General features: G+C 38.4%; 1 protein-coding gene and 1 long non-coding RNA gene across 2 annotated transcripts; both read right to left on the bottom strand.

Annotated features, from left to right (window-relative positions):
- Positions 1-216: 216 nt before the first annotated feature.
- LOC129097734 (gastrula zinc finger protein XlCGF57.1-like) lies at positions 217-6190 on the bottom strand. Its single transcript, XM_054606637.1, has 4 exons — positions 6105-6190; positions 2922-4248; positions 433-509; positions 217-272 (listed from the first exon to the last, which is right to left on the bottom strand). Exons 1-4 carry the CDS (start codon positions 6139-6141, stop codon positions 217-219), a joined length of 1497 nt encoding a protein of 498 aa, XP_054462612.1. The 5' UTR covers positions 6142-6190.
- Positions 6191-18068: 11878 nt separating this feature from the next.
- Positions 18069-18942, bottom strand: LOC129096982 (uncharacterized). Its single transcript, XR_008531503.1, has 3 exons — positions 18858-18942; positions 18223-18279; positions 18069-18127 (listed from the first exon to the last, which is right to left on the bottom strand). It is a non-coding gene; the product is annotated as an uncharacterized LOC129096982 (long non-coding RNA).
- Between the last annotated feature and the right edge of the window lie 4269 nt (positions 18943-23211).

Consider the following 23211-nt stretch of genomic DNA (forward strand, 5'->3'; position numbering starts at 1 on the left):
TCTTTTAGAGAATCATAAGAAAATCATTGAATAAATGTAATATCAAAAAGTACCGTGCCCAGAAAAAGATAAAGTAATGTAGACACAAATGATAACACCATTGGATGATTGTGTAGCTTTATCTTAGCTGTAGAGGCGTATTTTGGAGTCTGTATCAGAATGAAGTCTGACCGTTTTTAGCTGATCAGTGTTGAACCAAGTCTTGCCCTGAGTTCTTTAATCTTGCTGGAACAGAAATGGCTCCAAAAGCATCTCTGCAGCATCATTTGTTTCTGTTGGGTTCGTCAACACACTTTGTTTGTGTCGACAGTCCTGTGTTTCTTCAGAATTAGTTTTAGTGTGAATGTTTTACTACTGAACAACTATATGGTTTCTCTTCTGCAGGGACAGTCAAGTGTTTCTTTGGACTTTGTTTTAGTGTGAATGTTTTACTACAAACTGAACAACTATATGGTTTCTCTCCTGCATGGACAGTCAAGTGTCGTTTCAGAAGGCAGTTGTTTGAGAATCTTTTACCACAAACCAAACAACTGTCCATGTCACTTACAGGTATTTAACTGTTTAGCAGAGGGTTTTAATCTGAGGTTCCTGAGTCTCCTCCCAATCTTCACTGTCATCAGTCTCAGATCAGAGGAAGGGGAAGTCCCTTGAGCAGATGGTTTTAAAGGACTATTTGGATCGGAGTTTCTGGTTTCCTCTCCATCAGCTTCTGTTTTCAAATGATCAAAATTCATACATACATGTCTTAAACAACTGTTATTTCATGTTAACACTCAAACTACTGAAACCTAGTTTCTTCAAACATCTGGAATAGAGAAAGCCATCAGCATAAGATTAGTTGATGTATCAAACATTAGCATCACTTCTGGCCGAATAATCAAGCATGTATAATAAGCTGTTCTTCGAAGGCTGTTTTTTTTTCCCTCTATAGAGATACATGTGTTTCCCTTGTCCTGTACACAACATAGATTTTAAAACACACACACACACACACTTCAAAAAACAAGTCCAGACATGTTGAGTATAATAATCCATGATCTTGAATTACAGGTAAACATATACATTTCAACTTGTGCCCAAAACAACATGAGGAAAGGAATACAAAAAAACACCAGGGGAGCACATTCCAGCACCGGAGGCCCAAACAACATTATGTACTAATTCAAGAAAAACATAATTTAGAAGAATGTTTTTAAATACAACAAAAAAGAGTGTAAAAAAAGGCAGAGTTCATCCTGATTCTAATGCAACTAGAAGGTTCACCTTTCCTTCATCTGGTATTCAACGCAGGTTGATTTATGGCTCCCAGAGAATTCATCACCTGATGAAATATCTCCATATTTTGATAGTTATTAGATGTTTATAAACGAGTAGGAAATATAATTAGAGTAAACAAGTCCCCAAAGAGAGCCCACAGGTTTAGGAGGAAGTATATTTAAATGGTATAATGCAACCCAGCGGAATCCCTGAAGAGTTTAAAGCTAGAACTGAGGTAAAAGCAGGACCTCAAATCCATATTTTTCATGGATAACATAAAACAAAAAAGTTGATTGGATCAATGTTATCTATTATAATCACCAGTGATTAATACAATTACACAAATGAGGCTCTGGGGGCACTAGATGAAGCTACAGGAAGTGGAATGGCACAGCATTACATTGGATGCTAGCTGAAAGAAGAAGAAAAACATTTTTTACTTATTCAACCGAATCAGTTTGAAGACAGACAAATATTTTATTAGATTTTCAGAGCTCTGAGAAAACAAAGAACCAAATTCTATAGATCATGGTATTTTTTTTCACCCCCTTCATTTCAGTTTTAAATGGAAAAAAGAAAGGTGAAGTTAATGTGTATGTTTTTGTTAGACAGTCTAACCTGTGGAGATCTTTACATCGAGAGTGCTCTTTGTCATGAATATATAAAAATGAGAAACCAGTGTACACCTACAGTTTGGGGAGGACATTCATTTTTGTATTCAAGTTGTGCATACAGGACTGACATCTTAACCTGCTTATATTTATACCTACTTTATAAATAATAAACACTGTTTTTATTGTCAAGCACCAATCACCAAGCCAAATTCCTTATATGTGCAAACATACTTGGCAAAAACCCGTTTTCTGATTCTGATATTGACCTTGGTCATAAGATCAAAATTTTGAAGATCAAATCTAAATCTTACAAAGAAAATAATTGCAGGACAAACCACCGCTTCAACCTGCTTTATCTTAAAAAAGGTGCTGGAAGTATCAAAAAAGCTCAAACAGGTAGAATAGATATCGGCACACTTAAATCTATGCAGAGAAGAAAGAAATGAATTAAATATGACCAGAATGTACCAGCAACAGTAACACATTACAGACAAAAAAGCAAGTAAGCTGATGAAAGTTTCTTGTTTGAATCTCTCTCTCTATATATATGACCCACATCAGATAAAAAGACCATCAGAGAGAAGATTGTCATCTTAATGTTTGTCATTGGTGCCACCGGGTCGGATTCTGGTGAAATCAGATGAAATCATGCAGGTTCACCAGAAACTTATTCAGCTCGGGCTCCAGCTGGGCCTCCAGCAGAGAAGGGAGGCACAGGAGAACCAGAACCAGGACTGAGCGGGGCAGACTGTCAGACCCTGCTGCAGTAAAATGAGAGGTTTTCTAAAGGGACTCTGGTGCTCGGAAACACTACCATGTGTGTCCACAGGGACCGCCAGAATAAACACTAAAAGCTCAATTTTAAAACAAAAAATTCATTTTTTGTTATTACAGTGAAATCAATGTATACCAAAAAAACATACTTTTTAGTACGAGTATCAGTTTAAGTGGAATGTACCCAGCTCTATTCATATTCCTCTCCCTCAGCTGCAGCTGAATGGTTTCTACTCTGTGTGAGTTACCATGTGACGAACTATGTGGTCCTTGCGCTGGAAGTTTTTGCCGCAAACGGAGCAGCTGAATGGTTTCTCTCCTGTGTGAATCCTCGTGTGTTTCTTCAGATTTGCCTTGCGGCTAAAACCTCTGCCACATGATGAGCAGCTGAACGGTTTCTCTCCTGTGTGATTCCTCATGTGTACCTGTAAACTCCCTCTCCAACCAAAAGACTTCTCACACACCGAGCAGCTGAAAGGTTTTTCTCCCGTGTGACATCGCATGTGTCTCTTCAGAGAACCCTTGATGCCAAATCGTTTCCCACACTCGGAGCAGCGAAATGGTTTCTCACTAGCGCAACAATGCGAATCACTGACGGTAACTTCAATGTTTTTTAAAGAGTTTAAACCTGACTGGGGTTCTCTGGTTTCCTTCAATTCATCATCACTGACTCCAGTCTCAGGTTCAGAAGAGTCGTTATCAGTGTCATTAAATCCCAAAACACCAGCAGGTACAGTTGAGCTGCTGGCTAGACGCTCTGCCTCTCTGTTCTCCTCAGTTGGGTTTACTTGAATCTGTGAGGACTCAACGACGCAATCGTGTTTTTTAAGCTGATAATGCCAAGTAAACCTTTTGTCACAAACCCTGCATTTGACTCGTTTCTCCCCTGTGTGCATGGTCATGTGGTATAACAAATAACCTTTCTGTGCATATCTTTTACTGCAGACAGAGCAACTAAATGACTTCTCCCCTGAATGGAATATCATGTGTTTCTTTAAGTGTGTTTTTTGAGTAAAACGTCTACCGCAAACTGAACAACTGAACGGTTTCTCTCCCGAATGACATTTCATGTGCGTTTTTACGTAATAACGCTGGGAAAAACTTTTACCACAAACTGAGCAACCGAATGGTTTCTTTCCTGTGTGAGTTTTCTTATGCGTCATCATATTTGCCTCACGGTCACCTGGCTGAGGTTCTCTGGTCTGCTTCCAATCCTCACTGTCATCAGTCTCAAGTTCAGAAGAGTCTCCAGTCTTCTCATCAGTATCTGGTTCTGGATGTCTATCTGGATCTGAGTTCCTGTCTGGTTCTGGTCCTCCACAGTCCTCTCCATCAGCTTCTGTCTTCATCCCATCAGCTTGTATTTGTTGAAGCTGTGAGGACTGAGCTTCCTCTTCATCTTCTTCTCTCTTCACAGGAGTGAATGAGAACTTGGTATCAGCCTCCTCCAGTCCTTGAAGCTGCTCTCCCTCCTGACTGGTCCAAAGTTTCTCTTGTTCCTCTTTAATGTGTGGGGGCTCTGGCTCCTCCTGGTCCAGACTGGAGCTCCACTCCTGCTGCTCCTCTTTAATAACAATCCATTTGTGGATGTCTGAAGTAAAAGCTGAAAGACAAACAAACAGCCGTGAACTATGAGTGTTCGTCATCTCGTGCAAACAATTTACAGGACTTTTGTCCAGTAGACTGCCCAGTGCAAAACTAAAAGTAAACGTTGACTTGTTAGTTTCTCTCTAGTCATGAGACGTTCATCAGCCATGTCATTACATTACATTACATTACATTACATTACAGTCATTTAGCAGACGCTTTTATCCAAAGCGACTTACAGGAAGTGTGTTCAACATAGGTATTCAAGAGAACTACTAGTCACCAGAAGTCATCAGTGCATCTCCTTTCTTAAACAAGCATCTTAAAGCATAAACCAGAGCAAAAGTATAGTGCAGAGGCAGATTACTACGAAAACAATAATTGCAACAGACTAATACGAATATAATAAGTGCTACAAACTACTACGAATAGGATAAGTGCAGTAAACAAATACGAATGCAATAAGTGCAACAACTAATACGAATGCAATAAGTGCTACGAGGAAGGCTCAGGGTAGTACTTCTTGAAGAGGTGAGTTTTCAGCCTGCGCCGAAAGATGGGCAGCGACTCTGCTGTCCTGACGTCAGTGGGGAGTTCATTCCAAAGTCAACCTCAACCACGCTCTATTTCTATCAGCTCTATCAGTAAATGTTCTTTGTTTCCCAGTCCTGTTCTCATAGTAACAGGTTGTTGATATTACCATTGCCAAGTTCTCTATTTGACTTTATTAATGGGAAAACAAAGTTATCATTCATTTTTTAATTACATATTTTATTTTGTAATCGTAATTTATTGCTTCGAATCGCTATACAAGGATTAGGACCTTTTTTGGGGGCAAAATATTTTTGTACTAGACAAAATGGAACAAGTACATACAGAAAAAAAGACAGGATAAAAAATGTTAATGTTGGACCAGGGATTTGTTTGTAAATCAGATTATTCCATTATATTATTGTTGTTGTTATTATTATTATTATTATTATTATAATTATTATATTTCAGAACTTTAATGGCTTTTAAATAAAAATTAATTCGTAATGAAATACACCTAAATGAGGTTTCCCTTTCATTTACTTGGATTTTTGTAAATAAAATTTCCCAAGATTAAGAGAATCAATAAAAAGAATATCATATATTTTCTATTTTCCATGACGGGTCCATAAACAATGTCTGTTTTAGAAAATATTTATTTTAAGATGAAGAACCTTTATGAAACTAAAGCCAGTCATGTCATCGAGCCACCGAGCTTCAGAATAACCACAACAGAAGAATAAAAATGAATTGTTTTCACTATTGTTATAAAATAAGAAGTTATAGGTTTCAATTTGAATTGTCGTTAAAATTTCACAGGATGGAAAATGGATTTATTTTGCATAGGGAGTTCCTGACATATACATTTTTTTTCATACAGAATTGATCTTTACTTTATGTTGTGAGACGTTATTGAATTGTTTTGATTTTTTTAAAGTCACAGCCTCAACTTCAAAGTTGTGGGAGACAAAGAATGATAGGATTAGAATTTATTAAATTCTCTTTAAAAAAAAAAAAAAACATACAATGAATTCAATTTTATTAATACAGCCAAACAGCACAGTTCCACTTCAGCAGGTTTCATATTCAGTTAAACATCCTCTGACTTTTATTGCTTTAGTTATAGATTTAAATAAAGATGATTGCTCGTTAAAGCTTCATTTGAGATGATAACAACCTTTCTCCTCACAGTCCTATAACACCACCTGTCTGTTATTCCATATGTGTCTGTATTGTATACAGGGCCTGGGAGCTAGCCGCGGCTAACAGGCTAACGTTAGCTTAGCATGGACTCCCAGAAACCTCCACGTGTTTCCAGCTGGAGGAGGAATAGAAACCAACCTGCGGGGTTTAAAACGACGTCCAGCGGCTCATCCATCCTCCTCTGATCGATCAGATCGATGAACACTGAACCCGACAGGCTCAGCTAACGGTGCACCTCTCTGCTTTCACTTCCGGGGTGGGGGGGAACAAGAAGACGAAGAGAAAGCGGAAGATAAGATAAAATAAGATAAAATGAGATAAGATGAGATGAGATGAGATGAGATGAGATGAGATGAGATAAGATAAGATAAGATAAGATAAGATAAGATAAGATAAGATAAGATGAGATGAGATGAGATGAGATGAGATGAGATGAGATGAGATGAGATAAGATAAGATAAGATAAGATAAGATAAGATGAGATAAGATAAGATGAGATGATGAATAAGATAAGATAAGATAAGATAAGATGAGATGAGATAAGATAAAATAATCCTTTATTAGTACAGGATTACAGCAGCAGAGGGTAAAGTGCAAACAAAAGAAAAACAAGATAAAATAAAAATTTAAAAACAAGTAATACAACACAGTAAAAAAAATCCACAATAACTGAAATATTATATGTACAGACAGAAAAACTATTATAGCTATAATTGCACAGTGTATTTTATTGCCCGTGTCATGTGGTCTGAAGGAGCTGCACAGAGCTGCCAGGGTGTCCTGAATTCATTAGTGCAACTTCAAGTGAGCCTCGCTTAACTTTAGCTAAATGTCCATTTGATCATCAGCCGAACTCATTCTGTGCTGATGTAAAAATGCACCTTGCAGAGACACACAATTGTTGTACAGTACAGACTTTCACTGTAAGTCACATACATGATGGATTACTGACAGGGCCTTCCCGGCCAAAGGCCCAGGGGCCCAAGGTGTCAACGTCCCCTCTGGAATTGTACTATAAATAGACTCAAAATGACCTCTGAGAAACAAAAAACGACTACAAAGAGATTCAAAATGACTTCAAAGTAACAAAAACATACAAAAAGATCAAAATGATCTCAAAGAACCAAAATACAATTGTAAAGAGACTCAAAATGACCTAAAAAAAACATGACTACCAAGAGATTCAAAATATCTCAGAGAAAAAAAAACACTACAAAGAGACTAAAAAGGACCTTAAATAAAAAAAAAACACTACAAAGAGTCAAATTTACCTCAAGAACAACAAAACACTACCAAGAGACTCAAAATTACCTCAAAGAACCAAAAACAACTACATAGAGACTCAGATTACCTTAAAACATTAAAATATGACTAAAAACAGACTTAAAATGACCTCAAGGAAACAAAAACCACTATAACTATGAAGTTTGATTCTTGCTCCTGTGTTGATGAGTCAATGTTTTTTGTTTTTTTCGAGGCCCTGGGGCTCATCGGGTCATATCTGCATCGTGTTTCTTACAGGTATGTTAAAAACGTCAGCATGTCAGTCACAAACCTTACTTTAAGTTGATTCTTTGTTCATTTGTTACGTTGTTACTTTAAGTTGATTCTTTGTTCATTTGTTACGTTGTTACCTTCAGTTGATTCTTTGTTAAGTTACGTTGTTAAGTTAAACAGATATGTTGTTGTGTTAAGATGATTCTTTGTTAAATTGTTACGTTAAGTGATTTTATAAGTATTTACGCCCTTAACTTGATTCTTTGTTCAGTTAAATAGTGTTTTTGATAGTATAGTGTGGAATGTCAACAAAACAAGGAAATCGTAACATAGATGATAGTTGTTTGCTTATGTATTCATGTTCAGAATGTTAAATATCGTTCTTTAAGTAAAGAGTTAAGTTCCATATGATGGAATGAAGGCTGGGAAAAAGCATTTAAGAGCTAAGGGCCTTAAGACTTTGATGCTTCCTTAAATCTAAATGTATTAGATTGTCTGCTGTCTGTCTGGTCTCTCTCTGTGGTTTGTTCCCTCTACTCACAATCTGGATCCTCTCCTCTGTTAAACTAAACGACTGAAGTGAGACTATGTAACATTTCCTTCTTCTCTTAACAATCAAAAGGTGTATTCACAATAAAAATGCGCAGTGGCTCAAATCAACACACTCAATGGTTTTGCTTTATAGCCTTTCTTGGCCTGGTATGACCAGTCGCGTATGATGGCTAATGTTTAAAAACTTTAAATAGCCATTACAGAATAATTTCACTGAATTACTAACTCCTCTCTTGTTTTATTACTCATTCATATTCCACATGTAACCACAGTGGCTGTTGTTCAGTAACAGTTCCATAATTGTAACTCTAAACATGGATGGTGTCAACAACAGATCCCTCTCTGTGTTGACTTATAAAACTCCAGCCGTTGATGAAGACTGTATGATATGGTTGAAAGCACAAGAAAAAGCTTGTACTTTGACATTGAGTAGCAATCAAGTCTGATAAAACCACTCCAAGCACATTGGCTTTTAATAAATATGACTTATGTATGTTTTACCAGACTTCTCATGTTATTTAGAAATAATAAATGTTTTCTAACCAAGTCCCCATTATCAAATATTAAAGTAACGAGTGACAACTTCATAAGTTAGCAAAACTTTTATTGTAAACCATCTTTTATTATCAATGATGCAATAACAGACAAAATGTTGACAGTCATCTTATAATCAGATTCTCTGATTGGCTTCTGAATTGAAACATCACAGAGTCCTCCCATCATAGACATCTGGATTAATAATAGACTCCTCCAGGACGATCCAGTGTGATATATGACCAACGGTACAAACTCACACCATCATACTTCAACACAAGAACAACAGAGAGCTTATTTACAACATCTCAAATCTACAAACAAATCTTTCAATTCTTTCACTTCATTTTGAGAATAAGAGCTGCTCTTAACACCTTCAGCAACATGAGCGAAGTCCATGTGCCATCGCCGCCACAACGACTGAAATCAGACTGATTTTGTTGATGAGGGCAGAGGATGCCGCTGTTGTGGTTGCCGCTGCTGCTGTGGGTGCTGCTGTGGTTGCCGCTGCTACTGTGGTGGTTGCCACCGGTGCTGCTGTGGTTGCCACCGGTGCTGCTGTGGTTGCCACCGGTGCTGCTGTGGTTGCCACCGGTGCTACTGTGGTTACCTGAGCGTTGACACAGACTGTTTTGAGGAGAAGTTGTTGGATTAGTGTCACATTAATTCCAAACTCATTGAACAACTTTAGAGTGAAAGTTTCTCTTACCAACAAGCAGAAGGAGGATGGCACACATTCTTGCAATCATGGTGATGCAGTTTCTCTTTTCTGCTCTCTGAAAGATAGAATTGGTAACTTTAATCTGATGAATAGTTATTCCCTTTTGAAACATTTAATAATGCACCTTCAACTACTGCTGGTTACGCCTTACTAGATTATAGATAGTAACTGACTAATGACTATAATTTTCTTCTTTGGCTGAATGATGATTTACATAATCACTAACTGTTCTCACACCCTAAGGCAACTAATACTGTGATGATCCTAAATACAGACTGATAATTAATTATTATAATTACAACAATAAAATGGTAAGCTTTGCATTAAATTGCATCAAAAATATTTCCATTATAACATTTAACAAATAAAGCAAATTAATGGTGGCATTAAAATCACTGAAATATAATCAAAAAAGGTAGATATTTAAATTTAATGAAATATCACAAGTATACGGTTTAAAATATATACTATATTGTCAGTTGGAAACTCTATTGAGAGCATATATTAGTTAATGCACCATACAAAGTTGAGAAATCCTTCATTAACTATAGAAACACAAAAATATCAAAACAAAATAATAAAATACATTTATTAAATCATAATTTGAATTTACTTTTTTTTACAAATCGTTGCAATCTTCGTCTTGAAAAACTAAATCAATGATTCATAATGGAGTAAAATAGTAATAAAACTACTTACAGGTTTAAGTTCTCTGCTTGAATGTCATCCACTGCAGTGAATGATGTTGTGATGTTGTTTATGTGAGTTCAGCTTCTCTTTTTATACCCAAAGAACAGACGACAAAGCCAAAGAAATATGTGCCCACGTCAGGAATTAAGGTGCGGGAAAGAAATGTTTTATTACATGATAAAATCAACACAACCACTACGTATGTCCAAAGTCAAACGTGTGCTGTCACATTTTTCTAGCATGACATTGTGACTTTGGGTTCGTTGGCTTTAATGGCCATTTGTTTGTGTTACTCTTGTTCATAATTTGGGTCATTGAAATAGTTTTGTTCTACTTCCTCACTGAAATCTGCAGCTAATTACTTCATGTACACATCAGAGGTAATTAATAATATTGGGATGACAGTTACAGGTTCCCCTTATTTAAAATACTAGTTTGTTCGCCTGGCGTCAAAACTAGTTCCAGTCAAGATTCAGAATAGTGAGTCATAATGTAGACAAAAAAACTTGAGCACAAGATCTATTTATGAAATCATTTCTGGAGCTTTCAGGCACATCTCAATGCATCCATTGTATTGGGTTGTTGTCACATGATCCAGGTCATGTGATAACAACTTTATTTCTTGACAAATCCAGATTTTTTTTTATATTGCACATTAACTCAATTTACTGAAGTACCACTGAAGAAAGAGTAACAATCAAGAAAGAAAATACAGGAATAAAGAGAGAGCGATAATTATTTAAACAAATTCATATAAAATAGATGTTGAAAACACTGAGTAATACATTGTTTGTGAGGGGATTAATAAACTGATATCCAGAATAATTCAGATTGTACGTTTTTTTATACCAAGGGAAAAGAGAAAAGAAGAAGTAAGACAGACAACATCATCCTCACATACATAAAATCAAATACATACATATACACATATATTTAAATATAGTACACATCAAGTAATTAAGTAGTGTGTTTTTTAAAAACATGGTTGAAAGGATTCCTGCCAATAAAGTTCATTTTGTAAAAAAGAAGTTGAAACAGTCAAACTGTTCATTTTTAAAGATACTAAACTTGGAATGAACCAAACTACCTGTTTTTTCATTGAGGTTTGAGAACTTTGCAAATTTAGATTTTTACACGGTCATGTTTACACATATTTACACATCTTTACACATCTTTACACATCTTTACACATCTTTACAGTTGGCAACAAACATTTTCTCTACACTGAATTCACTTTTTTAAAAAGCTTCACAGAAGTCACACCCCGGATTCAACCACAACATTTAACACACATCTCACAATCCACTCTTGTTCCAGAGCACGGCCAACATTTGACAACCATGAAACTTGTGACATTAAAAACCATAGAAACATGAATCACTATTGTTTTTTAACAGCTTTTCCACTCTTGTTATTAAAGATCGTATTACAAAAAGTTTTTTTTTGCAGTTCTCTTAACTTAATTAACTAAAGTAAGCTGAGCTTTAATGCTCACGTCAATATTTAAACAGTCATCATGGTCCATATTGAAAAAGGTTTGAGGAATACTATGTACGTATGATATTAGTACATTTGTTCAGATCATATTCAAGGAGCGATGCTGACTCATCAGTCTGTTGGTCACACCTCACAGCGTAATGGAACATTACGTTGTTTGCCGAATATCCATCCATCCAGTTTATCCAGTTGTTCTGACTGGAGGCCATCCCAGCATGCACCAGGATAGGCCATGACGTATTGTATTAGTCAGAGAGCTAAGTACCTGTTTTAAAAAACACAAATGATACACCCAAAGGTTGTTTAATGGCATTGTTAGTCTACAGCAGTTAAGCCAGAATCCTCAAAGATTCTTCTGACCATCTGGTTAAAAGATATTCTGTTTTCAGACTGATAAATAGAGTCGGTACATTCAATTATGCTCCCATTAACACGTATTTATTTACCACCAAGTGACGTTTCGAGCGTCAATCCCTTCTTCAGACGAGGAGTATAATACAGAGACACACCTTCAAAAACACCTACTACCAGGCAGGTCACCTGACAGAGCACCTGGTCCGTATAGACTCAGACTGAAAACATCCAGTGATATATGACACGGTAGCTCCCATGAACTTCGCTGTCTTCATTAGTTTTCTCTTTGTGTTTATACCGGAGCGCTTATGAAATGTCACAGAATACACTCATCAACATCGAAGAAGGAAGCTTGGAGATTGGATGAAGTGCAGCCGACCACCAAACCAGACCTTCTGGACCAAACGCCACTGAAAGGGGAGTCCACCACCCCAGGGATGAAAGCCGAGATGGAAGCTAAGCTAAGCTAACCCGGCTAGGACCTGAGGACACTCTACTACCCAGCCTGCTGCTGGTTGTCTGATGTCTGGTGGCAAGAAAATAAAATGGATGACAGAAGACTTCCGGATAACCCAAAAACTGTTGCTCACATCTTTACAGGGACAGGGCTAGTTGGACGAGAGGAGACAGACTTTGTTTACTTCAGTGATGAGTGGTGCTCAAACCTAGTAAAAGTTGACGGACATTTTTTCCCTGATGTCTAATGGTTAATGTTAAGATGACATACATATTATCTGCCAGATAATTGTTTTTCTTGTTGATGCTGTTTACATTCCTCCTGAAGCAAATTCAAACAATTGCACTACAAGAATCCATGACTTCTATTGTTTGTTTTGTAATGTTTACAACATGATAATACATTTGAATAATGTGCACAAAGGCAAGAATCCTTGATTCTTGAAATACATCATACATAGATCCATCATTTTAAAAATGACACAAAGCACAGACAATCTCATGATAAAACTCTAAATTTAGCAAAGAAGGCCTATTGGGTTAATATGAGAAGCTTTGGTCTAAACCTTTTAGGTCAATGCGAGTCACCTCAAGCAGGAGACGTACTTGAGCATGCAGCCAAAACCAGACGCCCAAAATAGAATTCAGTTTGCTGCAGCAGAATGAGAGATTAGCTGTGGACAGACACAAAGGTGCACACTCACAAAGGAATGTGAGGGATCGCATGATCCTGGTGGTGATAACAACGTATTGCATAGTTAAAATGTAAAAATCTCTACAAAACATACAATATCAGAAAAAACTACAAGGACCACTTTAATTTAACACACTTGTTTGTCTCTTTTACAGGCCAATAATTCAATTATTTTGTAATTTTACTATGCGTAACTTTATTGTATTTTATTATAAAATTTTATAATTCAAACTGTAAAAGATTTTTCCTCCAAAGAAATCATCAAAAGTATTCAAAATGGTTTTATCTCACCACAATATGTAACACTTAATAACAATGGGTTTTTCTTTCCAATATCTGCCCAAGATTGTTCTTAAATTAGTTCTTAAGAAACGTCTACGTCAGATTCATGACGTGTTCTAAAACCACAGAGTTATTCTAAGCTGTGTTATTATAATGATGAAACCCTTTGTCTTTGTCCATGTGATCCTAATTAGCATGTAAACGATCTGCCAATCCCCATAAAAGAGAGACTGCCGGTCTTTGTGTGCACACACAGACACTGAAAAGAAAAGTCAATAATGCTAAACAAAAGCACTCCACCGAAGTTTCTTTGCAAATCCATAATCAAGTAAAATAATGAATGAAGTTGAAATAGAGTGTATGAAATAACATTTCTGGCATTGATAATAGATTATTTATGTGTGGTTTCCAACATAATTAATGATCAGATTACAAACCATCTGATTATTATCTTACATGCTTTAAAATGTTGTGATCTAGTTGATCTTAAAACTACAGATATAATCATTTGCCTTTTAACTGTATTCAGAGGTTATTAGTATAAATGTAGGAGAATAGGTATGTTTAAAACAAGGAGTTCAAAATGTGTAGTTCACTTTGCAGAACAAAAGAGGGCAGTCTACACAGATAAATACTTCTGCAGGAAGTGAACTCCAAACGAGTCATATTCAGTAACGATCAGTAATGATAAAAAAAACCACAAAAAACTTTGAGGGATGCTTTTACTCGTTTAGTGTTGAAGTGTTTATTTATTTTAAAAGACCATGTTTTGTAAAATAATGAAAGTAATGAATGAGAAATATTACAATTGATTAAAATAAATATGGTAATTTGAATCCGGTCTTATGGAACTGTGGAATTTAAGATAACACCAACCACGCACCAGTAAAACAGAACCGACCTCCCACACATGACAAAGAACGGGCTTATGCCACTTAAACAAGAGTGGTTGTGAAAAAAGATCATCAGAGATATAAAGGCATGTTATAATTAGCAGTGGCATGTCATAATGCCACCGCTAACCTCCCATTAAAATCAAGTGCAGAAATCTGGAGAAACTCATAAAAGGAGGTAGGCTGCCGGACAGACCCGGTAAACCCAAACGTGTGGTGAGGGGGAACTGGGAACGTCTGGCTGAGGACCCTGTCCGAGAGGTCTTCAACTCCCACCTCCGGAATAATTTCTCGTGCATCCCGGGGGAGGCTGGGGACATGGAATCCGAGTGGGCCATGTTCAGATCCTCCATTGTGGAAGCTGCTGCTAGAAATTGTGGTCGGAAGGCGATCGGTGCCTGTCGTGGCGGCAACCTGAGAACCCGCTGGTGGACACCAGCGGTGAAGGAGGCCGTCAAGCTGAAGAAGGAGGCCTTTCGGGCTTGGTTGGCCCAGGGGTCTCCTGAATCAGCAGGCAGGTACCGGTTGGCCAGAAGGGCTGCAGCTACGGCAGTCGTGAGGCAAAAACCCGGGTGTGGGAGGAGTTCGGCGAGGCCATGGAGAAGGACTTTCAAATGGCCTCAAGGAAGTTCTGGCAAACCGTGAGACGACTCAGAAAGGGGAAACAGGGCTTTTCTCAGGCTGTGCTCAGCAGGGGGGGAGAACTGCAGACCCGGACTGGGGATATTGTCGAGCGGTGGAAAGAACACTTTGAGGAACTCCTGAACCCGACCAACACGTCCTCTGTGGAAGAGGCAGAGTCTGAAGACTCAGGGGAAGACTCGTCCATATGCCTGGCGGAGGTCATTGAGGTAGTTAAAAAGCTCTTCAGCGGCAAAGAGCCAGGAGTGGATGAGATTCTCCCGGAGATGCTAAAGGCTCTGGACATTGTTGGGCTGTCTTGGCTGACAGGTCTCTTTAGTCACGTGGAAGTCGGGTACAGTGCCTGTGGAGTGGCAGACCGGGGTGGTGGTTCCCATTTTCAAAAAGGGGGACCGGAGAGTGTGCTCCAATTATAGGGGTATCACACTGCTCAGCCTCCTGGGAAAGTTTACTCCAGGGTGCTGGAAAGGAGGCTCCGGCCGATTGTCGAACCTCGGATTCAGGAGAATTTCGGTCCTGGACGTGGAACAGTGGACCAGCTCTTTACCCTTGCAGGTCTGTTGGAGGGTGCATGGGAGTTTGCTCATCCAGTCTACATGTGTTTTGTGGACTTGGAGAAGGCCTTCGACCGTGTCCCTCGGGGAGTCCTGTGGGGGGTACTGCGGGAATATGGGGTACCTGGTTCGTTACTACGAGCCATTCGGTCCTTGTATGACCAAAGTGAGAGCTGTGTCCGGATACTCGGCACAAAGTCCAGCTTGTTCCCAGTGCGTGTTGGCCTCCGCCAGGGCTGCCCATTGTCACCAATCCTGTTTGTGATTTTCACGGACAGGATTTCAAGGCACAGCCGGGGGAAGTTTGTTGTTCAGCAGTACTGCACTTTTTTTACTTTCAGATAGTATTTTGTTATTCATGCTTTCTGGTGCATTGTAGGATTGTATGCGAAGCATATTTAACTGTAATGATGAAGATTATTTTTATCACATACAATAGATGCCAAGTCAACATTTCCTTACGAGACACAAGAACAATACATTGTACTAGAATACAACATCTGGCAGTCTATGTTTGCATCTACATTAAAAAATATATAATCTAAGAAAACAATGATCTCATTGCCTTTATGGATTTGCATTTGTCTTTGTTTTTTAGAGTGTCCTCTGATCTTTTCTCCTAACAGCACTTTGTAAGGTTGAGAAAAGTTTCACATGAAGTGTATTCAGTTTATTTATTATCACGAGCAAAAACCAAGTCCAGCTGTTCATGAAAAATTGCCCAACTGTTCACAATTGCCCTGTGATGTCAAAAAAAGACATCTCTGTTGCCCGTTTTTCTGTAATAATGATATTAAAATTAGCTTCATGATGTATGCCCAGCCAACCTTGGCTTATCACACACTACCAAAAGAAAGAAATATAGATACGACGCAACTTCATACATCATAAATAATACACTCTTGTTCTTTGTATTTCATCATTTAATACTTTTAATACTTTACATGACATATTAACATGGATATACAAATACAGATGACAGCAGTCACCACAGTATTCCTTACAGTGTAAAGCATCAAATACAAAAAACTGAACTATGGCTATTTAATATCTCATTTGAGAGCTGTTCATGTGTGTCTTTTGTCTCTTTTGTCAAAAGAATAAACAAAAGGCTTTTCAGTGTACTTCATCAGTGCATAATATCAGAGCTTGATCATATAATAAATAATACATTACAGGTATATGTTAAATAATGACAATAAATTAAGTTCAATCCTTCAGCCTCTTCATAAATAATACATGATGTATACAGCGTCTAAATGTTGCTAGTATTTAATCTCCTGCTCCAGTCCACTTCTTAATTCCCAATAACTGCTGTAACAATCGCTACGACTAAAAGGACACTTGTTTTGTTGATGACTCCAGAGGAGGCAGCAACTGTAGTTGCTGCTTCTGTGGCTGCAGCTGGGTTAGTGACAGGTGCTTTGGTAGTTGTTGTAGTTGTTGAGGCAACTGTTGTTGGTGTTGGGGCAGCCGTGGTTGTTCCTGCTGCAGCTGTTGTTGTTGTTGTTGCTAATGGTGTTGTTGTTGCTGCGGCTACTGTAGCTGTTGTTGGGACAGCTGTTGTTGCAGGTGCTGGTGTTGTTGTTGCGGCTGCAGCGGTTGTTGTTGCTGTTGATGTTGTTGTTGTTGCGGCTACTGTCGTTGTTGCTGGGACAGCTGTGGTTGTTGCTGCTGCTGGTGTTGTAGTTGCAGCTGCTGTGGTTGTTGCGGCTGCAGCGGTTGTAGTTGCAGCTGCTGGTGTTGTTGTTGCGGCTACTGTCGTTGTTGCTGGGACAGCTGTGGTTGTTGCGGCTGCTGGTGTTGTTGTTGTTGCCGCTACTGTAGTTGTTGAAGGGGCAACTGTGGTTGTTGCTGCTGCAGCTGTTGTTGTTGTTGCTAATGGTGTTGTTGTTGTTGTTGGGACAGCTGTTGTTGCAGCTGTTGTTGGGACAGCTGTTGTTGCTGCTACTGTGGTTGTTGTTGCAGCTGGTGTAGTTGTTGGGGCAGCTGTGGCTGCTGCTGCTGTCGTTGTTGCTGCTGGTGTGGTTGTGGCGGCTGTGGTTGTAGTTGCAGCTGCTGTGGTTGTTGCGGCTGCAGCTGTGGTTGTTGCAGCTGCTGGTGTTGTTGTTGCGGCTACTGGTGTTGTTGTTGCGGCTACTGTGGTTGCAGCTGGTGTTGTTGTTGCAGCTGCTGTTGTTGTTGTTGCCGCTGATGTTGTTGTTGCTGCTGGTGTTGTTGTTGCTGCTACTGTGGTTGTTGCAGCTGGTGTTGTTGTTGCTGCTGGTGTTGTTGTTGCTGCTGGTGTTGTTGTTGCTGCTGGTGTTGTTGTTGCTGCTGGTGTTGTTGTTGCAGCTGGTGTGGTTGTTGGTTGCTGCTGGTGTTGTTGTTGCTGCTGGTGGTGTTGTTGTTGCTGCTGGTGTTGTTGTTGCTGCTGGTGTTGCTGCTGGTGTTGTTGTTGCTGCTGGTGTTGTTGTTGCTGCTGGTGTTGTTGTTGCCGCTGGTGTTGCTGGTGTTGTTGTTGCTGCTTGGGTTGTTGTTGCTGCTGGTGGTTGTTGTTGTTGCTGCTGGTGTTGTTGTTGCTGCTGTTGTTGTTGCTGTTGTTGTTGCTGCTACTGTGGTTGTTGCAGCTGCTGTTGTTGTTGCCGCCGGTGTGGTTGTTGCAGCTGCTGGTGTTGTTGTTGCTGCTGGTGTTGTTGTTGCTGTTGCGGCTACTGTCGTTGTTGCTGGGACAGCTGTGGTTGTTGCGGCTGCTGGTGTTGTTGTTGCCGCTACTGTAGTTGTTGAAGGGGCAACTGTGGTTGTTGCTGCTGCAACTGTGGTTGGATAAATCAGTAAAACGTTCAGATTTTGATTCCACATTTGAAAAATGTTACAGCATCTTTTACTGGGAATCATCACTTAAACTTACCAACACACAGAAGTAGGATGACACAGATCTTCATCATCATCATGGTAAACGGCTTTTCTGTTATACAAACACAAAAGCAGATTTTTAGTTACATTCAGTTAAGCAATAACAACTGTACATTTTGTAAAATCTGTGATTAAATTATTACTTACTGATATTCACAGGCATTATTGTAAATCATTTATTTACCAAAATGTCATATCATAAATACCATAATGTTTAATTTGTTTTATGACTTTTATTGCTTCCTTTACTGCATCTTTAAGACAATGATACTTTGTTAGATATTGATGCAAATAATACTATTTATTTAGAGGAAAAATAATGATCAGGTATCATAAATTAGGATTATCATTGCTTAACCATAAGCATCTACACTGTTTTCTGGAATAAAACATATTTCTTTGTCAAAAAATTTAACTTTTAATTTAAAACAACCGTCAAATATCAACATGTTTTTTTTTTGCCGTACGCACACAATAACTAAAGCATTAGTTACACAAGGAGCACAGATAACTGTAACATAGATAATAAAGAACAAATGTAAAATTTCATAACATAGTAATTGAAAAAGGTTAGGAAACACAAATAGCATTAATTGAAATTGGGAAAATATTCACAATTGAAATACTTACATTTTTTCTCTGGCCTTGACTTTTCTTGACTGCAGTGACTGAAGTTGCGATGCTCTCTGGTTGCTCCTGTTCACTGTCAGTTGTTTGCTGGTTGATGTCTTCCCCTGAACAGGTAGCAGCTTTTATATCCACACAAAGCAGGTAAGATGACGTCAGGCTCTGCACAAGGACGTTAATTAAGTGCCTGTTCTTTTAAGGTGTGGCCATACGTTTATCATCTCATTCATAATAACTAATATTACATCATGAAGAAACCTGTCGAGCGACATTCTTCTCAGATATGACGTTGAATTCTTTTTTCCGAGTGGGGATACCTATGACGTTCATGTAAATGTTTGTTTACTTTCCTGACAAGATTAAAAATAAACTTTTTCGTCATTGTTCGTCTTTGTCTTGTTTTGATTTGTTTTTGTGTGTATGTGCGTGTGGTAGTACCACACCTTCAGGAGAAGGTGTGGTACTACCACACCTTCAGGAGAAGGTGTAGTAACTCTCATGAGAATGAGCTGAATTCTTTAAGTGGTGTTCACTTTGGTGTCTTTGGTCTGAATACATCTGAATGAAATAAATCGTAGTGTGCAAAAAATGTATTTGTTTGTTGAAAAATATTTGTTGCTGATACTATATTTGTTGAGGCAGCAACATTTTTGGAATTTGTATCTGTATTTTAAGTGGAAAATAAGCGTAACAATCCTGATAAACAGCCGATGCCTATCATAAGATAAGATAAGATAAAATAAGATAATCCTTTATTAGTCCCGTAGCGGGGAAATTTGCAGGATTACAGCAGCATAGGGTATTGTGCACACAAGAGACAGTAAAAGAAAAACAAGATAAAAATAAAATGAAATACAAAACAAGTATTATAAATAAGCAATAAAAAACAGTAAAAACTCCACAAGAACTGAATCATGAATCATGTTTTTGGTTTTGATATAGCAGCTGGTTTACAAGACTAGAGACTAGATTTTATCACAACCATCTGGAATGTCCCAAAAAATAATTTAAATCATTCCAAACAGTGTAAACAGTCATAAATTCTAAATGTTATCCTTTAACTATTTTAGGTGATTCCTTTTACTCCACAAACTACAGTCTATAGGTCTGAATGAAGCCATGGGATAGTCACTCTTACAGAGAGAATTCAGACTGTTGTTACTGATTTTACTGAGTCAAGCCAGATAACCATCAGAAATGGGTTGCCACAGGGGTCTATCCTGGGGCCATTGTTGTTTACAGTATACATAAACAACAAAATTCTTCCTCATCAATACTTAAATGTCCAATTTTGGCTGATGAAACATTATTATATGCCACAGGCTCTAGTTTCTGGTTTCTACCTGCTGGTGGCACCAGAGGAAAGGGTGGAGGTACAGCAAGTCATTATCTGTCACTCTATATTTGGATCTTAGTCAAAATATAGATAATCACAGAAAACAATGATCTCATTGTCTTCATTGATCTGCATTTGTCTTTGCTTTTAAATGTGATCGACTGTTTTCCACTTAAAGCAATAAAGAAATAAAGTTTATTCAAGTTTAGTTATTATCAAATGCCAAAGTCCAGCTGTTCATAAAAAAAATGCCAAACTGTTCTTATTGCCCTGTGACATCAGTAAATTAACTTCTACATTTTTATGTAATGATGATGTAAAAATTAGCTCGAGATCCCCAGGGAACATGAGCGACTGGACACTACCAAAAGAAACAAAAATAAGTAAGCTGCAACATCATACATCATAAATGCAGCACAGTGTATCGATTCAAGAAATTCCTACAAAAAGCTGAACTATGGGTATTAAATATGCAGTATGTGGGTTATTTGGTTCTCTGTCAATGTTAACGTGAGTTAGTAACGTGAGTTAGTAACGGTTACATATATATATATATAAATAAGCAATAAAAAAAACAGTAGAAAAAACAACAATAACTGAAATACTATATTTACAGACAGAGAAAAACAACAACTATTTCAACTACTTTTAACTTTTTTAACCATTATTGCACAGTGTTTCTATTGTCATGTTATTATGTTATTATTGTCATGTGGTCATGTGGTCTGCTGGGAGCAGAGTTGGTTGTGCAGCCTGACAGCAGCAGGAAGGAAGGACCTGCGGTACCTCTCCTTCACCACCGGGGGTGAAGCAGCCGGTGGCTGAAGGAGCTGCACAGAGCTGCCAGGGTGTCCTGCATGGGGTGGGAGGTGTTGTTCATCAGGGATGACAGCTTGGCCATCACCCTCCTGTCTCCCACCACCTCCACCGTATCCAGTGGACACCCCAGCACACTGCTGGCCTTCCTGACAAGCTTGTTCAGTCTCTTCTTGTCTGCTGCTGAGATGCTGCTGCTCCAGCAGACCACTGCATAAAAGATGGCTGATGCCACCACAGAGTCGACAAAAGAAAGGAAGTACATGGAGGGTCACAGAGTCGGTTACCAAAGTAACCAGAGGTTTTCTTTAGTTTCCTCATTCAATCTGTTTCATTTTTTATTTTTTGTAGACAGATTCTTTTTTGCTCTCACATTTAAATATTACATAGCCTCCAATCACAGCTCAAAATAAAAACCTTAATGTCCTCCTGTATTTTATCTCTTTTTTTGTTTGTAATGCACAAAATGTGTAAATTGTTTATATAAATAAATATATATATAAATATATATATAAAATAAATATACATTTATATATAAATATATATATTTATAAATATAAATATATATAAATATAATAGAGAAAGAGAGAGAGAACCGTTTAACAGAAAGTACAAGATGGAAACTCTTTTTCAGTAAAGGAGTTTTTATATAGTCCTCCGTCAGCAACATCAGAAGAGCTGAATTTAAGTAACATCTGTTGTTTCAACACATTCAAAAAGGTACCAAAGGTTACATGAGAACTGACTAGTCCACAAGTTAACACTAAAAGGAAAAATAAATTATACAGAAAAATGCAAAAGGACACAAATGTGCAGAGGTGCTTGGCAGGTTTAGAGTGGGAGCAGACTCCACATAACTAAAACATATTTATAAAGTTCAAGTTCTTTATTTATCATATGCAGTCGTTGGCTATGATAATCTCAGACTCCCTCAAAAAATGCTTCTTAAATATGTTTCAAAAAGAAAAAGATGATCACACAAGTAAAAAAACATAGAAAGTTAAAATAAGCATTTAAAAAATGAAATAAAATAAATTAGACAGTAATTGCAAATGTAATGAATGTACATTCAAATTAAGTTATACATAATTTTTGCCCTTTTTGCTTTCTCGTTCTGCAGGTTTCCATGAATCGTTGTGGTACCTGGACCGTAGTCGTGCCTCCTGCTGTGAGCCGACTGACACCCACTGCTACTTCCATTATTATTATTAATCACATTACTGTTACTATTCCCCATTTCATAATTATAATTCTACTATAATAATTGCTGCTGTTATTATAAGTAGGCTTCATTTTTTCCTTCGTTACTCTGCTTACTACTCTTATTATATGAATCATTTATGTCATATACATTGAATGTGTTGTATCTCTGTTATGCTGTTCATTCTGTACACATGACATCTATTGCATTCTGTCCATCCTGGAGAAGGATCCCTCCTCTGTCGTTCTCCCAGAGGTTTCTTCCTTTTTTCTCCCTGTTAAAGGGGTTTTTGTTAGGACAGGGAGTTTTCCTGTGCAGATGTGAGGGAAGGACAGAGGACGTGAGGGTGTAAGGACAGAGGAGGTGAGGGTGTAAGGACAGAGGATGTGAGGGTCTAAGGACAGAGGATGTGAGGGTCTAAGGACAGAGGATGTGAGGGTGTAAGGACAGAGGATGTGAGGGTCTAAGGACAGAGGATGTGAGGGTGTAAGGACAGAGGATGTGAGGGTGTAAGGACAGAGGATGTGAGGGTAAGGACAGAGGATGTGAGGGTGTAAGGACAGAGGATGTAAGGGACAGAGGATGTGAGGGTGTAAGGACAGAGGATGTGAGGGTGAGGACGTAAGGACAGAGGATGTGAGGGTGTAAGGACAGAGGATGTGAGGGTCTAAGGACAGAGGATGTGAGGGTCTAAGGACAGAGGATGTGAGGGTGTAAGGACAGAGGATGTGAGGGTGTAAGGACAGAGGATGTGAGGGTGTAAGGACAGAGGAGGTGAGGGTGTAAGGACAGAGGAGGTGAGGGTGTAAGGACAGAGGATGTGAGGGTGTAAGGACAGAGGATGTGAGGGTGTAAGGACAGAGGATGTGAGGGTGTAAGGACAGAGGATGAGGGTGACAGAGGATGTGAGGGTGTAAGGACAGAGGATGTGAGGGTGTAGGACAGAGGAGGATGTAGGGTGTAAGGACAGAGGATGTGAGGGTGTAAGGACAGAGGATGTGAGG

The sequence above is a fragment of the Anoplopoma fimbria genome, chromosome 10 (assembly GCF_027596085.1).
Source record: "Anoplopoma fimbria isolate UVic2021 breed Golden Eagle Sablefish chromosome 10, Afim_UVic_2022, whole genome shotgun sequence".
NCBI lineage: Eukaryota > Metazoa > Chordata > Actinopteri > Perciformes > Anoplopomatidae > Anoplopoma > Anoplopoma fimbria.

Bases quoted from the DNA above. Each gene is read 5' to 3' on its own strand.
- LOC129097734 (XM_054606637.1), bottom strand. From the start codon at position 6,141: ATGGATGAGCCGCTGGACGTCGTTTTAAACCCCGCAG. The intron at 4,249-6,104 runs GTTGGTTTCTAT...TTTGTCTTTCAG, and splicing joins CGTCGTTTTAAACCCCGCAG to CTTTTACTTCAGACATCCAC. The intron at 273-432 runs GTAAAACATTCA...CGAACCCAACAG, and splicing joins ATATAGTTGTTCAGTTTGTA to AAACAAATGATGCTGCAGAG.